General features: G+C 33.7%; 1 protein-coding gene across 1 annotated transcript in view; it reads left to right on the top strand.

The window, feature by feature from the left end:
* The window catches only part of LRP1B (LDL receptor related protein 1B), a 1,812,620-nt gene that overhangs the window by 1,664,692 nt on the left and 128,473 nt on the right, over nt 1–19,455 (top strand). The window contains exons 67-69 of the mRNA XM_072757648.1: nt 5,422–5,538; nt 12,335–12,441; nt 17,944–18,073. Of these exons, the coding sequence (XP_072613749.1) occupies nt 5,422–5,538; nt 12,335–12,441; nt 17,944–18,073 (354 nt within the window). The remainder of the gene's footprint in view (nt 1–5,421; nt 5,539–12,334; nt 12,442–17,943; nt 18,074–19,455) is intronic.

Genomic DNA, 19,455 nt, shown 5'->3' with positions numbered 1-19,455 from the left:
CCATCTCCCCTTATAATGAGTTTTTAACACATGACTAAGTTTATCCCATTGAATATAAACAGAGGTGTTATACAGGACTTTCAGGAAGACTGTTTAAGGGGGCTTTGTTATTTTTCTCAAAGTAGAAAAGCTTTTTGTTTTGTTTTGTTTTGTTTTGTTTTTCCTTGAGAGAGAGAGAATATGGATACAATGCAGGGAGGTGTGGGGGCAGTGAGGTGGGGACAGGCAGAGGGAGAAGGTGAGAGAATCTTAAACAGGCTCCACATTCAGTGCAGAGCCCAATGTGGGCCTTGATCTAACAACCCTGAGATCATGACCTAAGTTGAAATCAAGAGTCCGATACTTTACTTTGCTGAGCCACCCAGGCTGTCCTCTTCGTTGCTTTTTGCCCTTCCTTCTTCAGGACTTCAAGGTGAAGACCCAAGCGCTAGTAGTCATCCCGGCCACGAGTGACTAAGAACAATGGAAGCCATTAGTTAAGACAGTGAAGTAAATTGATAAAAATCTGCATTCCTGAGGATGTTGTTTAGCCACCATATAATCCTTGCATTTCCCTCCTCTGTATATTTAATTTCAAAGAAGAAAAATCGTCTATCAGGTTTAAGCTATAAAATCTTTTTTCTTTTTCTTTTTTTTTTTCATATTGAGTTAGTGAGAACAACAGAAACCCCGCAGTCCTTTTTTTTTTTTTTTTTTTTTTTGGCAAGGCCAAGAAATGCCAACATTTCTTAAATCACAAGCTAATGTCTTCTTACTAACTTTTCTCTAAAATTATTTTATACGTTATGTTTTCAAATTGATAGCTTATTCCTCAAGACGTAAAATTTTCTAAGCCATTTTCATCTGATCAGCAGTTGAATAAAACACATGGCAAGTTTACAAGTGACATTTTATTTTCTAAAGCAGTAATAAAATATTACTAGTGAAAGAGTGTATAGTTTCAATTTGGTTAGGTATCTATTTAGAGTCATTAAAATATTATTTTTTTAGAATATTTAATACACAGGGGCACCTGGGTGACATAGTCAGTTAATGGTCCAACTCTTGATATCAGCTCAGGTCATGATGCTGGGGTTGTGAGACTGAGCCCTACATTGTTCTCTGCACTGGACATGGAGACTCCTTAATATTCTCTCTCTCTCCCTCTATCCCTCTCCCCCGACTCATGCACATGCTCTCTCTCTAAAAAAAAATAATAATAATAAGAATAATAATAAACAAAACATGTCTGTATATGTACATGTTATAAATGATGACTATTGCCTCATATATGCATCATTTCACATATTCATTGAGGAATATTTTCCCTGATAGTGTGTATTATTTTGTCCTATGCTGCAGATCTAACCAGAAAAAATAAATGTGTTATATATGAAAAGCCTACATATAATACCTATACATAAGACCTATACATATTTTCACTACTAAACATTATGGGAAACATTTTCGTGGCATGCATTTTTTTAGGAAGTTTTCAAGAGAAAAAAATAAGTGATATAGACACCCTGAAGCATCATTTAATTCACAGATTAAAGTGAAACCTTTGGCACCTCCAAAAAGGATGCAATTTTTGACAACAGTATTGTTTATATTCTATATTCTAAGTTACATAATTGTAGTTGAAATCTATAAGAAAATACTGGTTTATTTGTATTTTTTGAATTCCATCTAAAATTTTCAAAAAGTATGCTTTTGGGGGACGGGGGGCAAAGCTAACTGTACTTTTGGGTCAGAGAGATATCAGATGATAACAAAGTACATTTTATGTCTTAGGCAATCCAGTGCTCTTATTGCTACTGAAATCATCACCCCAAATATGAAGACAGATAATTATAAACTGATACTACAAGTGGGTAGGACAGAATGAGTATATGGTACTTTCAAGTGCCAAATAAAGATATCTCTGGAGAAATGCGTATATGTATGTGGGATATACATGCTATTGCTTATACTTAGTGTGGAACATTTAAATTTTGACTTTGTTTTTGTTTGTTTTTAACAGAATTCTCTTTCAGACTACCCTTCTGTTCTGAACACACCTGAGTGTTCAGGGGCGAAATGAATAATTCTTTACCATAGTATGGTTATTTGGATTTTCCAAATGTCTTATAATTCTAATAGTGAAGTCTTTTTAATTAAAATATAATTAAAATAAAATTAAATGCTTAGATCTGAAATGTTTAATTTCATGAGTTTTTGCAATTTTATATACCATGCAACAAACACCAAAATAAGATCCAGAACATTTCTCTCTGCCCCGAAAGTTTTCTCATGTACCTTTCAGTTAATTGTATGTATTCTTTATATTAATTGGAAAAAATGTTAACTATTTCAAGTTTTCTAAACCATGAGCCTGATATATTGTTGCATTTTTTAAGCATTATTCAAAATTTCTCGGTAATGTTTTATAGTTTCCAGTATGAAGATATTGCACAAATTTCACTAGTTTTATTACTAGGTATTTGTTATTTTATTGACACCATTGTAAAAGTTTTCTTTTTTTAAAAATTTCATTTCTAGTTGCTGCTAATATAGAGAAATATAATTAAATATATATATGGTCCTTGTAGCCACCAAAATCATATTGCTTCCAGTAGTTTGTACGTTCCTTTGGATTTTTTTGGTATAATGAGAAACTTAAACTTCTCTTTCACTTATGTATTCCAGTCCACTTCCCTCATTCTGGCTCACAAAAACATCACAGACACCAGATCTTTTTTGTTTTTTTAAGATGTAGCCCATGCATATGCAAGTGCTAATAGTATTTCAGAATACACCATATACAGTTTTACATTTCGGTAATCCCTCTGGGGGGATCAAATTTGTAGTACTATCTGTAATTCATGTGGAAACACATTAAATTAAAAAAATCAAGTTTTTAGATACTCCATTTGTTTTCTTCATATTTATAATACCAAAAGAAATACTGCATTGTTTGAAAGCTATTTAAATTTTTGAATTAATAGAAAACTCTATATATTGTGAGCATTTTATATTAATTACTCTAGAGTATTATAATGCGGAGTCATATATGTTCTGTTCTACAATTAGTTCTTTGGGCCAGTAATTTTCTATCTTGGCTGCTCATTGGAATCAATCAGCTAGCTTTAATAAAAATACTGATGTCTAGGTTTCACCCCAGAGAGTCTGATTTTATTGATGCAGGATATTGACTGGGCAAAGGGATTTTTAAGTTTCCCAGGTGATTTTAATGTGTAGCCAATTTGAGAACTGCTGTTTTACCTTGTTCATAGTTTCTTATTAAAATTATATTTATATTTATACTTACATTAATCTCCTCAGGAGAGACTTTAAGTACAGAACAAAGTCTACATGGGTTGTATAGTTTGTATTTGTAATTTTTATAACTAATGTCATGGATCAAAAGTTAACTGATTTGGAAACACAACATTTTAATGACCTTGCATAAGGCAATTAACCTTTCAGTGTTACTCTTTCTGCATGCCCCAAATGGAAATCTTCACAATGAACTGTAACTTGTCTTTGTTTAGAAATGAGTGCAGATCTCTTTCAAACACAAAATATGATACAAATATTTAAGCATAGAAAAAAAGTACAAATAGGATTTAGGGGGGGGAAACCCTCAAAAACAGTTACTGTATCGATACTCAGTACCAATTGTGAACCTTTTGTAGCCATGGGAATTTACTTGGGGCTAATGTTGTAATACTAAGTCCTATAGTCAATTTTTCTGATCCAGTTTGAGCTTTTTTACTTTCTCATATTCTAAAAATTTGAAACAATATTTTAAAATGATGCAAGCAACACATAGAAATACAGGTAATTTGAAACAAACATAGAGTAGTGGTTTCAGATAAGTTTGTTTTAACTGTCAAAATGAAACTGTCTACATAGTCCAATACCAAACCCCATATTTTCAATGGGCATTATATAAATTCCAATCATCCTAACACATTTATTGAGTGAAATGTGCAAAATGCTATGTTAGAACTTCTGTGGATGTTAATCCAACTTTAAAATCTAAATGTAGGTATAACAAAGGCAAAAAGAATATATCACAAAATACAGCACTCAACACAGTGACACAAGATAGGGCATGAGTAATCATTAGCAGGCAGGTAGGCTACAAAGAAGAAAGGGAGAGAAAGAGGAAGGGAAATGCAGGCTCTTTATATATAGACATATGTAAAAATATATATTTTCTATCTATCTATCTATATCTATCTATCTATCTATCTATCTATCTATCTATCATCTAATCTATCTTTTAAAGGAAAGAGTAGCAACTAGCAACATATAGCTTACCTTCTCCCTTAATTTATTTTACTAGTCTGAGTTATTAAACTCACTGTGCATCTCTAATACAGCTGAGAATAAGGAATCGATCTAAGTATATGAAAGGGGAATGTGTCCTAAGTTGTACGTTGATATTTATAATTTTATTATTGTGATGTTATTGAATTTATCCCATCTTTATGTTTCAGACCCCTTCTGCTCACTATATTTCATAGACCTAAGAACAATGTTATCCCTAGAGAGCTTCTTATAAATCCAGATCTACTCAATTGCAGTCTCTCTTTTAGAAAATTTCCAAATAATTTATATGTATACGTGCATTGAAGTTTAAGATGCATTGCTTTAGCCCATATACAGTTAGCTATTGCTCTTATGGAAATTAAAAAATATATAACCTAAACTTTAATTAAATTCCTATTGCATGCATTCTGATTCTGGTTGAGCTTTGGACGCAGATTTGTTGTAAAGAGCACTAAGGCAAGAGTAAACACACACACAAATATTGACTGTGCCATTTAATGGTAGTAAAAATTCATCAAGCTTCTAAATTCTATCTTTTGTCATTTGTAAAATGAATAGCCAGTTAATACCTGTCCTTGTGCTCAGTGGAATTGTTTAAAAGTTCAAGTGAGATGGCACTTTATTAATTTTCAAGGCCTGTACATTTTAGGCTCTATTATACTCTATGAATTTAGATCAGTTGATAGGTAGGTTATGAGTAAAAAACTCAGGGAGAAAGGCAAGCTGACCATCTCAGGATCTGGCTAATAACTATTTTTGTTGCCTTATAGAAGAAGTAGAAGGTGACTTAGGAAGGCAGTATCCTAAAGAGAATGTAGTTCTTCATAGTTTTTATTTTTTATTTTTTGATTGATTTGTGTTGACTTTATGTGAGTGGGCCAACCACTTGCTTTGTAATTCGCTAGTGATGAAAGCATGACTGATAACAACATAAAACAAGACAGTAGGGTGAATTTTATTTAACACTTGCCTTCAGCTTTTCCTAGAGATGCTGCTCAGTTAGTAACTGAATTAAGGTCTGTGGAGATGTCATATGCCCTGGATTTGGCCTGGCAGTGAGGGTTTTATGAGGGATGTCTTCATGGAAGTCAACAGCACAAACTCTGGCTCTTTCTATTACAGATAAAAAGACTTGTGGACCTCACGAATTCCAATGTAGAAACAACAACTGTATTCCAGATCACTGGCGGTGTGATAGCCAGAATGACTGCAGTGATAATTCAGATGAAGAAAACTGTAGTAAGTAACTCTCGCTTGAGAACATTGTGAGCTTGACAGCATATTCAATAAGCAGGATAGCAATTTTTAGTTCAGTTAAGGTATGAATTTGAACCTATCTGTCCTACGGCTCACATTTTTATACATGTATTCACATTTGGACAAGAATATTCGGACTAAATTGACCTGAATCTCAAATGGTAGAATTATTGAAATGCTCATACTGGGAGTTATTTTCTTACAGTTATCAGAATTGGTATGAAAGTATCATGAGGTTTAATGCAACCCATTAGTATGCAATGAAGTGAGCCCTTGATGCAAGTTCATACAAAAAGCTGAATGATGTGGAGACAGTACAAAACATATCATTCTTTAGCGGATGGTATTCATTTCATTTCCGTCTCAAATCCTTTTACACTACAAATTTACCCATGAGCATCTTTCAGCGAAATATCATTTATTCTCCCTGGAGTGGTGAACACCATATGTATTCAGGATGCTTTTCTCTGAAAATAGAATAACACTATTATCATCATCTGCCTCCTGCATTTTTATGTAATAAATTTAAAAGACAATAATTGTCCAACAATTTTATTTTCTAAAAAGTATGGCAGTATGTAAAATTGTGACAGCAACCTTATATTCTAGCATTAATTTCTGAATATATTTCTTACCAGCACTTTCTCACAGTGCTGTTTAAACAAAGAAAGCAATATAGTCATGTTTTAAAATAAGATATTAATCAAATTCCATTTATTAAATATTTATATTCTGCTACTTCCAGAAAGTATTTAATAATAACAATAGTGTGTACTCATACATTGGACTAAGAACATTGGTTTCCCAAGACACAGGAGATGAAATAGAATTGTTACATTAAAGCATAGGAAGATGTTATATGAAAGTATGTAATTAGTAGAATCACAGGCTTAACAAACCACTTGGACACTGAGTTTGCAAAATATCAACTTTTTGAAAATAGCTTTTTAAACTTAATCTGACTGATGTTTAAGAATCAGGTATATTATGTATGAAATATCTGGATCATTATGATTATGGAATACTCTGATTTGGGGACCTTTTATTACTCCTTCATATATAGGTTTCTCAACTGATCTTATGCTTTAGGAAGGTGAAAAATATTGCAAAGAGTCTTTAGAAGGTTCCAGATTATTTTAATCAATAGCTTTAAAATTTAAAAACTTTATAGAAGGGGTTTTCAGATACTATCCAGTGATTAAGAGAAAGACCTAATAAGGTAAGAGTGGCAGGAGGAGAAGAGCAAATACAAAAAAGAAGCAATTGCATATCCGTTCTGTTTAATTCACCTTTATTTCAGAGCTAAAATATACAGATAGATACATTTAGTGTTAGTTATCAGTAGGATACCGAGAGGAAATACCTAATGGCTGAATGATGTTGAGAGCAGGAGAGGGGGAGAAGTGAGAAGGCCACATTGGAAACTTACATCTTTGAAAACCTTTTATTCAAGTGGAGGCTGAAATTGTGAAGAAGTTAAGTTACTGCTGTAACTAGAGAATAAGGGGAAGAAGGATGAAAGGTGGAGATAACCTGTGTCTTAATCTGCTGGGGTTTCCTATGTGGTTGAGTATGATTTTGCTGGCATCTCCTAAAAGTCTTCCTTTCATGCAAGAACACAAGGAGCAGGAACACTGCCTTTCACTCATCACTGAGGAACCTTAGTGATAAATCACAACAGCCACAGAACCCTTAAGAAAAACCAAGAGAGTGGCTGCAATATCAAGCATTGCAGTGTAAAATACCAAGTTATGTGTGGTTCTCTTTTGGTTCTCATTAAATCTAAGTATGTGCCCTAAGATAGCAACATTGAGTAATTTGCAGGGGACAAATGACAATGAACAAGAAGGAAGCATATTATAATTGTGACATGGAAGGGAGAGGGCATACATTGGACCAGTATCAGAACTGGTAACATGGTAAACAGGTAAGGATGTGTAAGAGGAAGAATTGCGAGATCTGGATAATTGGGCAGTGTTTAAAGATACCATCTGAATAGGCCTGAAGGAATGAGAAAGTTCAGACATTGAAAATGCCAGTGGTTCTACATAGACAGAAGCTGAGTTGATGAAGAGAGAGAAAAAATACAGTATAGCCATATGAGGCACCAAGAGATTGGTCATAGAGGAGTCAGCTTTAGGAAAGATCTGCTCCCACATAAAATGCTATCAAGATATTTCCATTTTCTCACGATCTGTTGAAACTATTATAATTTCATGTATATTTTACAATAAAACTATTAGTACATATATATAAATTACTATTTATATATGGTAATCATGACTATATATATAATATATCACATCACATATATAAATTTAATTTTAGTAGATAGACATGATGACAATACACTATACTGTTACCACATTTTCTAAATATCATTAGTCAATGGTATGCATTTTAGTTCACATTTGAGGATTCTTGTTAGTGATTATTAAGTAGAGAAAAATGACAGAGATAGTAAATTAGCCTTAGAGTAAAAAAATAATAGCAGCTTTTTTTTTTTTAATTTTTTTTTAAGATTTTATTTATTTATTCATGATAGTCACACAGAGAGAGACAGAGAGACAGAGACACAGGCAGAGGGAGAAGCAGGCTCCATGCACCAGGAGCCCGATGTGGGATTCGATCCCGGGTCTCCAGGATCGCGCCCTGGGCCAAAGGCAGGCGCCAAACCACTGCGCCACCCAGGGATCCCAATAGCAGCTTTTTTTTTAGCAGCTTTTTTTTTTAATGTGACCACATTGCATCAACCAACACTCTCCTGCATTCCACTGCACCACTCATGTCTTTATCACATGCATCTCAGTTCCTGTTTAATATCTGAAGCTAGTGTAGGGAGTAGGGCTATTTCTCAGGGTCTAGCACAGGGCCTGACACACTTATCATATTAGCAATGTATTGTTAAAATCACTTTTGGACTTACTTGTGTATGAATCTGATGAGTTTACTCTTTAAATTGTGTTGGAAACACTCCAGGCATAGATATGGGAAGAGTTTGAAACATAGTGGAGCAATTAACTGCCAGCGATGTTTTAAATCTATTATGCTTTCTACTTTTTTATCTTTATATGGGATAATTAGTCCATTGTCATTTCTTCATCATCTGCTGATGATTTCCCTTGTTAAGTGTTCAGCAGGGACACTCTGCTCCAACAATGATTTAGGCTCTTAAAAACAAGAAAATTTTATTGCTATTGGAGTTATTTTGTCATCTGTATCAAAGGTTTGGAAATGTCTGACAAATCTCAGCATCTATACCACCTTTATCAGAAACAAATTTATATGGCATGTATGCCTCCTAAGTAATTGATGTGCAAAATAAATTATTTCACATCTTTACATTATTAAGAAGTAACTACCAATCCAATAGAATTAAAAGCACCAAATAACTTGATCAACCAGATTAAGGTTTTTGTAGAGAGACAAGCTGTGTCGGCCTTATTTGAATTTCTAGTACTTTCACACTGAATTTATATCAGAAGATTATTTGTATAGCACGTCAGTTATACTAATTGTATTCTAAAAATTCTCCTCAGATGCTTACACCCACATTTATATAACTTTTGAACTTATCATCAAGGGTTTATGATAATATACTCAGAAGAGAATTTGAAGTCTGGAAACCTTTCTGCTCTGCCACTAACTCTATGGCTTTGAAAGTCACTTTATTTTCTAAACTTAGTTTCTTCAATTTTGTGTAAGATGGCTTCTGAAGCTCTTTTCAGTTCTGAGTCTATACATTTTACCTCCTTTATTATCGAAGGAAGTGACTTTTCTATGCAATGCCCTGTTCTTTATTATTATTATAGAATCCAGATCAGCCTTCCAAAACATGCCCTGTAAAAGCTTCTTTGTTGTTGATTTGGTACGTTTAGATGAGATTTATGGAAAACCCTGTTAATTATTCATCCGGGGGTTTCCCTTTCTACTTTTGATCTGGGAACATAGGTAGCATCAGAGAAAGTTAATGTGAGAAAAACATTTTGGAGATACTGGGGAAAATTTCATACTCAAATTTTCTTTTTAAATGCATTATCTTCCAGGTATAATCATTTTGTTGTTCTCTTTAAAAAGAAAAATGTTAACTATCATGCCAAGATCTAAATATTGGTCTTTTACTTTATCCAGAAAAGATCAAAGGTAAGAAACAGTAAGACAATATAATCCCTCAGGACATTTTTTCATAACCAAATTAAATTGTCCTCAAGAGAGAGTTTATTTTTGAGATACCCAGTAGCAGAAGATTCTGAGGCATATAGATGAGAGTTAAAAACAGACTTGCTATCCCATTCCTTGATGACACTTGTATATGTATAAATAATTCATGATTATTATTCAGAAGTGGTTTTGCTGGCATTCTTAAAAGCATCATAGAGCCTCACAGAATTTCATATGCACTGAAAAAACTTTTTCCAACAAATCACTCAGTTCCTCTGAGCCCATATGAGAACAGAATAATTAATAATGTTAGAAAAGTCTCTATAGAATAAGTGTTCTGTGGAATTATTGGGCAAATGCTTTGAAATAACTTCTAACCTTATAACGGTATCATCTTAGATCAACAACATCCAACCCTCCCCTATAGCAAAGTGTATCAAAGTTTGTGAAGTCAATGTTGTTTGGCATATGATGAACACACTTGTGTTTAATTAAGATAGAGGCAAGTTAGAATATTAAAGGGAAAAAATCTTATTCAGATACCTCCAAGTCCACAAAATTCAGTATGTCTATTACTTTTAAAAATCGAAGTACAATGTGTTTAAAAAATATTCTCTATTTTTTTAATGAAAATCATTTCGATTCTTATTTTCCATTATTAAATAAAGCACTTCTTAATTAATTAATTCATTAGTTTTGCTGTAATTTCTTTTCTCTAAGAAGAAAACTGCTTGTCTGCAAACAAGAGGGTGCAATAGTTTCAGTACGGAGGAATGATGAGAGAAAAAGGGTTCTCTTTTATTTTTAAGGGAAGTAGATATTACTATCCATGTGCGTTGGACAAGTAACTTGGCTTCTCAGGGCTTTATTGGTAATCTCTGTAAATGTGAACACTTATTATCTCCTCAGTAGTATTATGAGCAATGATATGGCCTCGCAGTAAATAGTACAGGCCCTAGTATCAGACTGTAAGTTCAAGTTCAATAGTAGCTCTTATGCCTCCAGGGTATTTGGAGAAAGTTCCTTATCCTCTCTGTGCCTCAATTTACTCTCCGACAAAAGGGTCCTATAATAGCACCTACCTTATACAGTTTTTAAAATTAATTGTTGAGTTAATTCAAGCACTTAGCATTAACTTCACCTAGTGCCTAACAACAAATAAGCAATCACCAGCTGGTAGTGATTATTATTGTTATAAATAGTGATAATAGTGTTAATATAGATGTTTTAATATTGAAACGTGGTATATGTAAACATAATGCAAAGACAAAAAAAGAAACTGCTATTGTCCTGCTCACCAAATAAAGGAGTGTTGAGAAATGAGAGGGGTCTTCCTGCTAAGTGGCTTTTTCTCATTCCACTGAATAGCATTTTGTCTTATTCATAGTCTGAAGTTCACGCTGTTGAAGAAAGTAAGTCCCAGAGCAGAACAAAATGCTAATACATATTACCATAGTTCTTCCAGTGGTCTCAGGAGGGATCTTTATATAGAAATGTAAGAGCCTTTATGATACCAAGCATTCATGGTGTTACCCTATAGCTAGAAACCGGGTGTTTGTGTAAAGCAATATTCAAACTCAGGCTGAAATATTCACAACCTTTATGCAGAAAATTAGGCTTCATAGGGCTACTCCTTAAATTAAATTTCTGTTATTCTTCCTTCCCTTGATAAGACTGTTATTGTGTGTGAGCCAGCTGTAAATACAGTTAATGAGTAGAGAAAATAAAAAGGGGTTTTTCATCATGTCAGATATCAGTTCTATTTAGAGAACAAAAACTAAACAAGAGATGATCTCTAGCAATCATATCGATTATCTGTGGGAAAGAAAAAAATTCCTAAAATCCTATTTCATTGTCCAGATAAAACATACTCAATATCAGAGTTAAGCCAAGTAGCAAGTCATACTCTTTGGCCTAAATCCTAGGGGAAGATGGTGAAGCATAATTAAATCAATAACTGGCAAAGTATCTAAAATGGCAGGTAAATTATACGGGGCATAAGCAAACAATTGCATCAACAAAGAGGCAGCTTTTAAAAACAGAGCCACCTTCTGTCCCTTCCACTCTTACCCATCCAGTCATGTTCAGTGGTATCTCCCCATCTACCCTTCTTGTTTTGTGAACTCTAGATTTTCTGGAGACAAAATTGAAGAATTAGAAAGTCATTAAAATGCAAAAGAGAAGTCAAGAGTCAAAGGCTAGACTTACTACTTAATTAATAAATGGCCCCATGGGTACAGCATCATAAGATATCTTATTTACTTAAACTAAATACATAAAATGACTCAGAATTCCAACAATTGGAAAAGATTATTTATTATGTAATATGTAGATTTTTATGTCTTTTATTTTACTTTGATTTTTTTTTTTTTTACTAAACTATGGTCTTTTTTCCATTTGTTTCTATAACGCCACTTTCTATTCATGACTTTAAAATAAATTTGAAAAAACATTATTATGTCCCATAGATGCTTCATGAAACACTTTTTTTAAACAATATATTGGTTCTGCTTGGCTAACCTCTTTTTTCTTAGTGCTACTTCATGCTATATGTCATATAAATTTAGAATGCAGTTGCATATAGTAGAATAAACCCGTGCTATTTTTCTGTCCCCAGAGCCACAGACCTGCACACTGAAAGATTTTCTCTGTGCCAATGGGGACTGCGTTTCTTCAAGGTTCTGGTGTGATGGAGATTTTGACTGTGCAGATGGCTCCGATGAGGTAGGCAACTTTTCAAAACCAAACAAGAAAGAAAGTTCTTTAGAGTCGCATTCATAATTATTATTCAATCCAGTAAGTGTGACATGGACAGCTCTGAAATGCACTTTACTCCTGACACAATAAGATAAGTAGTATTATGTCTAAGTGCTGTGCCGCACACATCCAGCACAGGGAATAGCTCTTGTACTACTATTGACAGTTAATTTTATAGTCTGTTTTACCTCAAGTGGTGAATGGCTGGGTTGGGAATAGGATGTTTGGAAGCCCTATTCCCTATAGCTGATGCCTTTGCCATCTGTGAATTTGTTCATAAATTTTCCTGCAGTATTTATAGTCAGGACTAATATTTTTATGCATTTTAAACAGTTTCTTCTCCCCAGTCTCTTTCTTCAATAGATACAGTCTTATAGACTTCGATGTGGGTCATCAATTTTCATGAAACCACAGGTTCAGCTTTGCTTAGATGATGAATCACAATCCATTTATAATAAGGTCTTTGTACACACAGCTTAAGTGAAAAAGTTTAGAACATCTCTGGATAATTCCATAAACTTAGATTGTGTTAACACATAATACTTCATGCAATTTATTATTTATGCATCTATGTATTTGTGTCTCCGCTGTTAATTATTCCGTGAAGCTTTAGAAAAAAAGCATATGCTACACAGTTATATTTTTTTCTCAATCAAATCTAAAAGGACTTGTAATCCTTTACTTTCCAATATCAGAAATAAATCCAGTAGCAGTCACATTTCATGATTTTCTCCATTAATGATTTTCTATGTTAATATCAGGAACACAGCACTGGTGAAATCAAGCCTAGTCAGATATAAAAGAAAAAGGTATCTGGTTCTCCATGGCCAGCATGGCTCCTTCTAGGGTACAGTGACTTCCTAGAGCTCTGCTGCTCTGATTGACACACATGGATCTTCCCCTCATGAAAGTCCTCCCATTGACCATAGGTTTGCCTAGAAAAAATCTTCTCTGCTGATCTAGAGGTTTCTGTGTCAACCCTCTTTAATCAGCCACTGATTTCCTGAATCTTTGGGAGACACTGTAGGTCTCTACTATTTATAGGACACGCTCAGACTGGTTCTTTCCCAGTCTTCGGTATTATTAAGATTGATCAATTTTCCATTCTCATACTATGTTGGAAATGTCCCCAGTCACATTCGGGAGCCTAGATTTTGGGAACAAAAATGTATTTCACTTCTCACCTAAAGACCAGGAAACCTAAGCCTTGAGGTTGCAAAGGTCTGCTGACCGAGGAGAAGTTGAAAAATACCACTTATATTCATGGGGCTTTTCACAAACAAGTCAAAACAGAATTTAAAGAAAATTCATAGGAGAGCTAAATTAGTATATTGCCCAGCTACATATTTTCTTAGTATCCACTCATTCAAAAATTATCTTAAATGTTTCCCACTCTTTCACGTAAACTCATCCATACCATGAAAGTTTGGTTTTTTCTCTTTAGAAAATAGGTTTCACTGGCCCTGTGTAATCTGTGAAACATCAAGAGGTGGGGATATACTGCTTAAGGCATATGATTTCATCTTCCACGTTATTCAGTATATATCCAAGGTATATATCTAGACTCAAACATACATTTCCTTTTCAAAATCTTATTCAAGTGAAAGTAGACATTCTTATTAACATCATTTTTCTCATGTCTTAAGTTCATGGATGTAGTTCTTTGATGGCTGAATAGAACTCCATTACCCAGACGTTTTCATGATATTGCCCCCAGGGAATCAAAATAACTTTCTTAAAGGTGGTCTTCCTTTACATCTACAGCCATATAGTATAGTCTATGAGTAATGAAGTGTCTAACACTACAGGCAGTTGATTATTCTCTTCTAAGTTTTAGAATGACAAGTTGTATTAAGAAACAAGCAAAAAGATGAACTGAACAAATGGCTAGAAAACCAAATTACATACAGGATACTCTCATCTTGGGAATAAAAGATAAAATTGTGAGGTTTTGTAAGGATGTTAACTGATAATATAATTAACTTGTTAATATTGAGCTGAAATAATGATTTAAAAAAAGAGGGACACCTGGGTGGCTCATGATTTAGCGCTTGCCTTCAGCCTAGGATGTGATCCTGGAGTCCCGGGATGGAGTCCCACATCAGGCTCCCTGCATGGAGCCTGCTTCTCACTTTGCCTGTGTCTCTGCCTCTCTCTCTGTGTATCTCATGAATAAATAAATAAGATCTTTAAAAAAAGAAGCCTGGATCAGTACAATTGTGTATCACATTAGTGGCACAGAAGAATTATTTAAAGTGACTTTAAAATACAGTATTTGGTCTCTGCATCAAGTATAATGCATTGTAAGGACAAAGAGAAATGCAAATGAATCTTAAACTTGTTAATAATATTGTTCATACACTTGTTAGTAATATTGGTTTTGCTAATTTGAAACTCATATATATCGAGAGTAGAATAGGTTAGATGTTTAGTTATTTTCATACTATTCATAACTCATAATATTTAAGTAAAAGAAAAGAGATACAAATGTGGGAACAAAAAAAGTAAATAAAAATTCTGTAATATTAAACTCCTAAGTATCAATAAGAGATTTATTTTTCTTTTTCTAAAAATATATAATTCTTAGCTCTGTCACTGAAAAATTCTAAAACTGATGACATCTCAGCATTATAGGCTATCTCTAACATTGACATAGTGGTTTCTAAATACCATTTCCAATTAAAAGAAACAGAACTCCTGTGAAAAATGTCCATTTCTAGATTTGAAAAAGGAAATTGACAAAATGAGCCACTAACATCTTGTGAAGCCAGAACAAGGCTCTTAGTATAGTGTCCAGAATACATAGGAGCTAATTGAAGGAGTTTCTACTAATCAAAGGGACAATTTGGATATCAGAAAAAAAGAAAAAAAATGTAATGGATTGAAATACAATAAATGTATAAAAATATATGTGTTTATAGTAATGCTTTTTAAAAATGAAAAGCTCATTAGTCACTTTAGATGTTACAAAGGTATCCTTTTTTAGGATTCAATCAGCCAAATTTAGAACGTGAGGCATTCAAAAGAACAAATGACCTAGTGTCTTCAAGTAGACATTAAGACAAAAAACTAGGAGAATGGGAAATAGTTATATAAGGAGACTCAAGCCAAATTCAAAGTGTAAACTTCCTTTAGATCCTTATTTTACCAAATAATATCTTGATATAGTTTTAAAAATGAAAACACTTTGAATATTGATTGGGAATAACTTTATACTAAGGAATTTTTGCAAATTTTGTGATATTGTCAATGTTCCAATACTATTGTTGCTGTGTTAAATAATCTGGACTATATATAAATGTGTTGGAGGAGGGTACATGAAACATGCAAAGTATTGATCATTAAAACAAGCATGATGGGCACATGGGATTCATTATACTTTCTGTATGCTTTTAAGAGTCTAAAATAAATAAACTACAAATATAGACATACATACACAATCATCAATTGTAATTTATTTTAGGTTGAAACCTTCTCATAGAAAAAATATCGAGAAGTACAATCTTCTATGTTGCTGACAGTACTGATCACCGGTGCCATCCATTGAGCTATTTTATTTGAATTGCTTTGCTCTGAGACAATCACTCATTAGTTCTACAAATACATACTGAGCAGTTATTTAAATCATGCCACAGTATTAGATATTTGGTTCACAGACACACATGATCACTAAACTTACAGACATGATCCCTATTCTACTGGAACTGAAGTACATGAAATTTTAATTTATATTCCTTGTGTTCTACATTTGTTATTTCATTCATTGATTCATTCACTCATTCATTCCATTGGCAGTTTTTATTGAATGCTTACTATGTCCCAGCTACAATACTGAACATGGCAGGTAAGGTGGTGGATAAAATGTATGAAATCCCTTTCTCATGATCAGTTCATGGATTGTTTCTCCAATGTCTTGTACATTTATCACAACATAGCTTACACCTCAGATATAGTACATTTCCACTTACCCTTACACATGGAAAGCCTTTCCTTAGATAATTCCATTTCTGTTTGAACTTCCTCTATGAAGTCTTTCCTAAAAGCCTTGAGAAACCATATGTTTAAAATTATATTAATTTCTTTTCACAAGTAATGCATTATTGGTCCAGGTGCTGGTCTTTCCTTAGTCTATGAGTTCATGAAATATAGGGAATAAATCTTAGTTTTCTTTGGATTCTTATTTTTTTCCTTTTTTTAAAGATTTTATTTATTTATTAATGAGAGAGAGAGAGAGAGAGAGAGAGAAGCAGAGACACAGGCAGAGGGAGAAGCAGGCTCCATGCAGTGAGCCCGACTTGGGACTCTATCCCAAGTCTCCAGGATCACACCCTGGGCTGAAGGCGGTTCTAAACCGCTGAGCCACCCAGGCTGCCCTTCTTTGGATTCTTATTTAAGAAACTCTGTTGACTGGCAAATCCTCAATACTTGAGAAAAGAAGGGAAGAAGAAAGGCAGAAAGAAGAAAATAAATTATATTGCAGGCAGTCTAATTAAACTACCACTAGGAAAGAGAAAATTACAGGAATTTAGAAAGTAAACTCTCTTTCTTTACATGGGGATGACACTGGGAAGAAGCAGGGAGTAATAGTTCAGCATGCTTCACTTACTGAGAGTTTCATAAGTTGTGAGGGCTACACATTTTGTGAAAGGAACAGACAAGTACATTTTGGCAAGAATAGAAAGTACTTAACAACAGAAAAATGTCATCCCAGCAAGACATTTCACTGGAGCATCCTGTACCAACCAGGCTGGTCAGACACAGGGAAGGTAAATTTCTAGTGGATCCCTTTTATTGATCTCATATGAAGAATTGAAAGCTCCCCTAAGATGTATCTACTGTCTTGTTTGACTTCCAAGTAAAATCTGTATGCAAGCTAGCAGAAGTGACAATTGTGACAGTTCATTTCATAGTTCTTTAGCAGCAAATGTTGGAAGAGAGGTGAAAGATTATAAACAGCAACTGTGAAGGGACAGGTACTGAGGAAAAAAGGCATGAGGAAAAGGGGAAAGGAAAGACATATGGGGAAGTTTTGCTGACACAAAATAGATTTACCTTCAGGTTCTTTGTTTCACATTCATCCTGCCACTCCATCCCCAATTAACTGAATGTACTTGCTTAGAAATAATTTTTTAACCCTTTATATCCCCCCTTGTCTTCATTGTCACCTATAATTATTAAAATTACATTACCCCCTAACTGTCTGTTGGAAAATGATCCCCTCAGAGCAAATGATATGATCTATATTTTCTTATTTTTCTCTTTTATTATGACTCACAAAGACCAATGAAAATAGAAAATTGTTACAGTTTTGCTATATGACCATGGACTTAAGTGACCATCTGAGTTTCTTGCGGCAGTCATGGTTTCTATACTACTAGGTCTCTATTCATAAGGCTTCTAGCTGTCTTTTGGCCTTGTAGATATTTGTCTAAAACTTCAATGTTGACTGTATTGTGTGATTTTTGACAGAGAAATTGTGAAACAAGTTGTTCCAAAGATCAGTTCCAGTGTTCCAATGGTCAGTGTATATCAGCAAAATGGAAATGTGATGGCCATGAAGACTGTAAATATGGAGAAGATGAGAAACACTGTGAGCCAGGTAAAATGATTGAGGTGATAGTTAATTGAGTGGATATTTTAACTAGGTGTAATTTCGCTGTAGGCAATAATGAACGAAAATAGTGGCAAGTGCACATGAACATTTGCTATGTCAGAAATAAAATTTGGAAGTATTTATAGATGAATTAATTGGTGTGTCCTTCATATGTTTTGAAAGTGTTTGGGCAGGTAAGATTATTACTATGTTGGGGATCCAAGCATTACTCCTCAAAATTAGATTTTCCGGTTTCTCTGTCTTTCCACACCATTTGGAATTGTTTTCCCAAGATGGCAAAATGCAATATGTTGAAAGTATTATAAGTGCAATAAAAGTCAGGTTTTCAGTTATGGAAATTAAGTCATGAAACAGAATGCAGTTGTTTCAACAGGATACCAACTGAGAAAAAGTGTAAGTGTATTATTTCTATTTGAATCTTTGTCTAAAATCAAAATAAAATTAGGAAGCAAGACCAGAGTACAGGAAAATAACACCCAATTCAAAATACATTTTTATCCCTTAACTATAGCTTTGTAAATATGCTCATTAAAACTTAATTTTTTATACCTTAGGTATTTTAATAGCAGTATCTTACAGAAAAAAAAATTACTGGGAGAAAATTATACTATAACCTATGTATAACCACAAAAGCATTACTTTGAGAGCCCAGGTGAGAGTAGCAGATACGGGACCCACACATTGCTATGTCCCAGTACAATGTCCATGGTCCATATTGCTAATTGATCACATCTTTTTACTTACTGAATTTGGTCCTCAGAATCCATATAAGTACAGATCTCTAGGCAAACACTGCCAATTAAAAGGAACTAAAACTCTAGGAAAAAGCTTTTTTAGCATCCTCGGAGTAAACAATTGAGACCATAAAGTCATTTTATAAGTACATTTGGCTGCCTAGTTGTCTAACGTAAAGCCAAGAACCCCAGAGATTTGAGTGCAAACCTAGAAAACTCAAACTTGTAGACAAAGGCAACAATCATAATTACTAAGTCGATTAATTAGATTTGGTACTGATAGTAATTTAAATATCCATGTTAATATTATTTTCTATGTCATAAAAGAATACTTTCTATAGCCTCAGCTAATTATACATATATTCATGTTTAAGACCCTAAAACAAAAATACTTCTCAGAACTTATGCAAATATGACATTTATGTCAACAGAGCCAGCAAGATATCATGGGGTCTATGAGAACATGCCAAGATTTCTACTTTTAGCTTTATATGATGCATATATAAATTAACTTTCCCAGGGGTCACTAAATCCCATTATAATTTTAAAAATAATTTGAGGCCTTTATATTTAAATAATTTAAAGTTATGGAAATTCTTCAAAATTAAAGAGATAGAGGATATTTAGGTTTTT

Source organism: Vulpes vulpes, chromosome 5 (assembly GCF_048418805.1).
Source record: "Vulpes vulpes isolate BD-2025 chromosome 5, VulVul3, whole genome shotgun sequence".
Taxonomy (NCBI): Eukaryota; Metazoa; Chordata; class Mammalia; order Carnivora; family Canidae; genus Vulpes; species Vulpes vulpes.
This window is presented reverse-complemented; position numbering and strand designations above follow the sequence as displayed.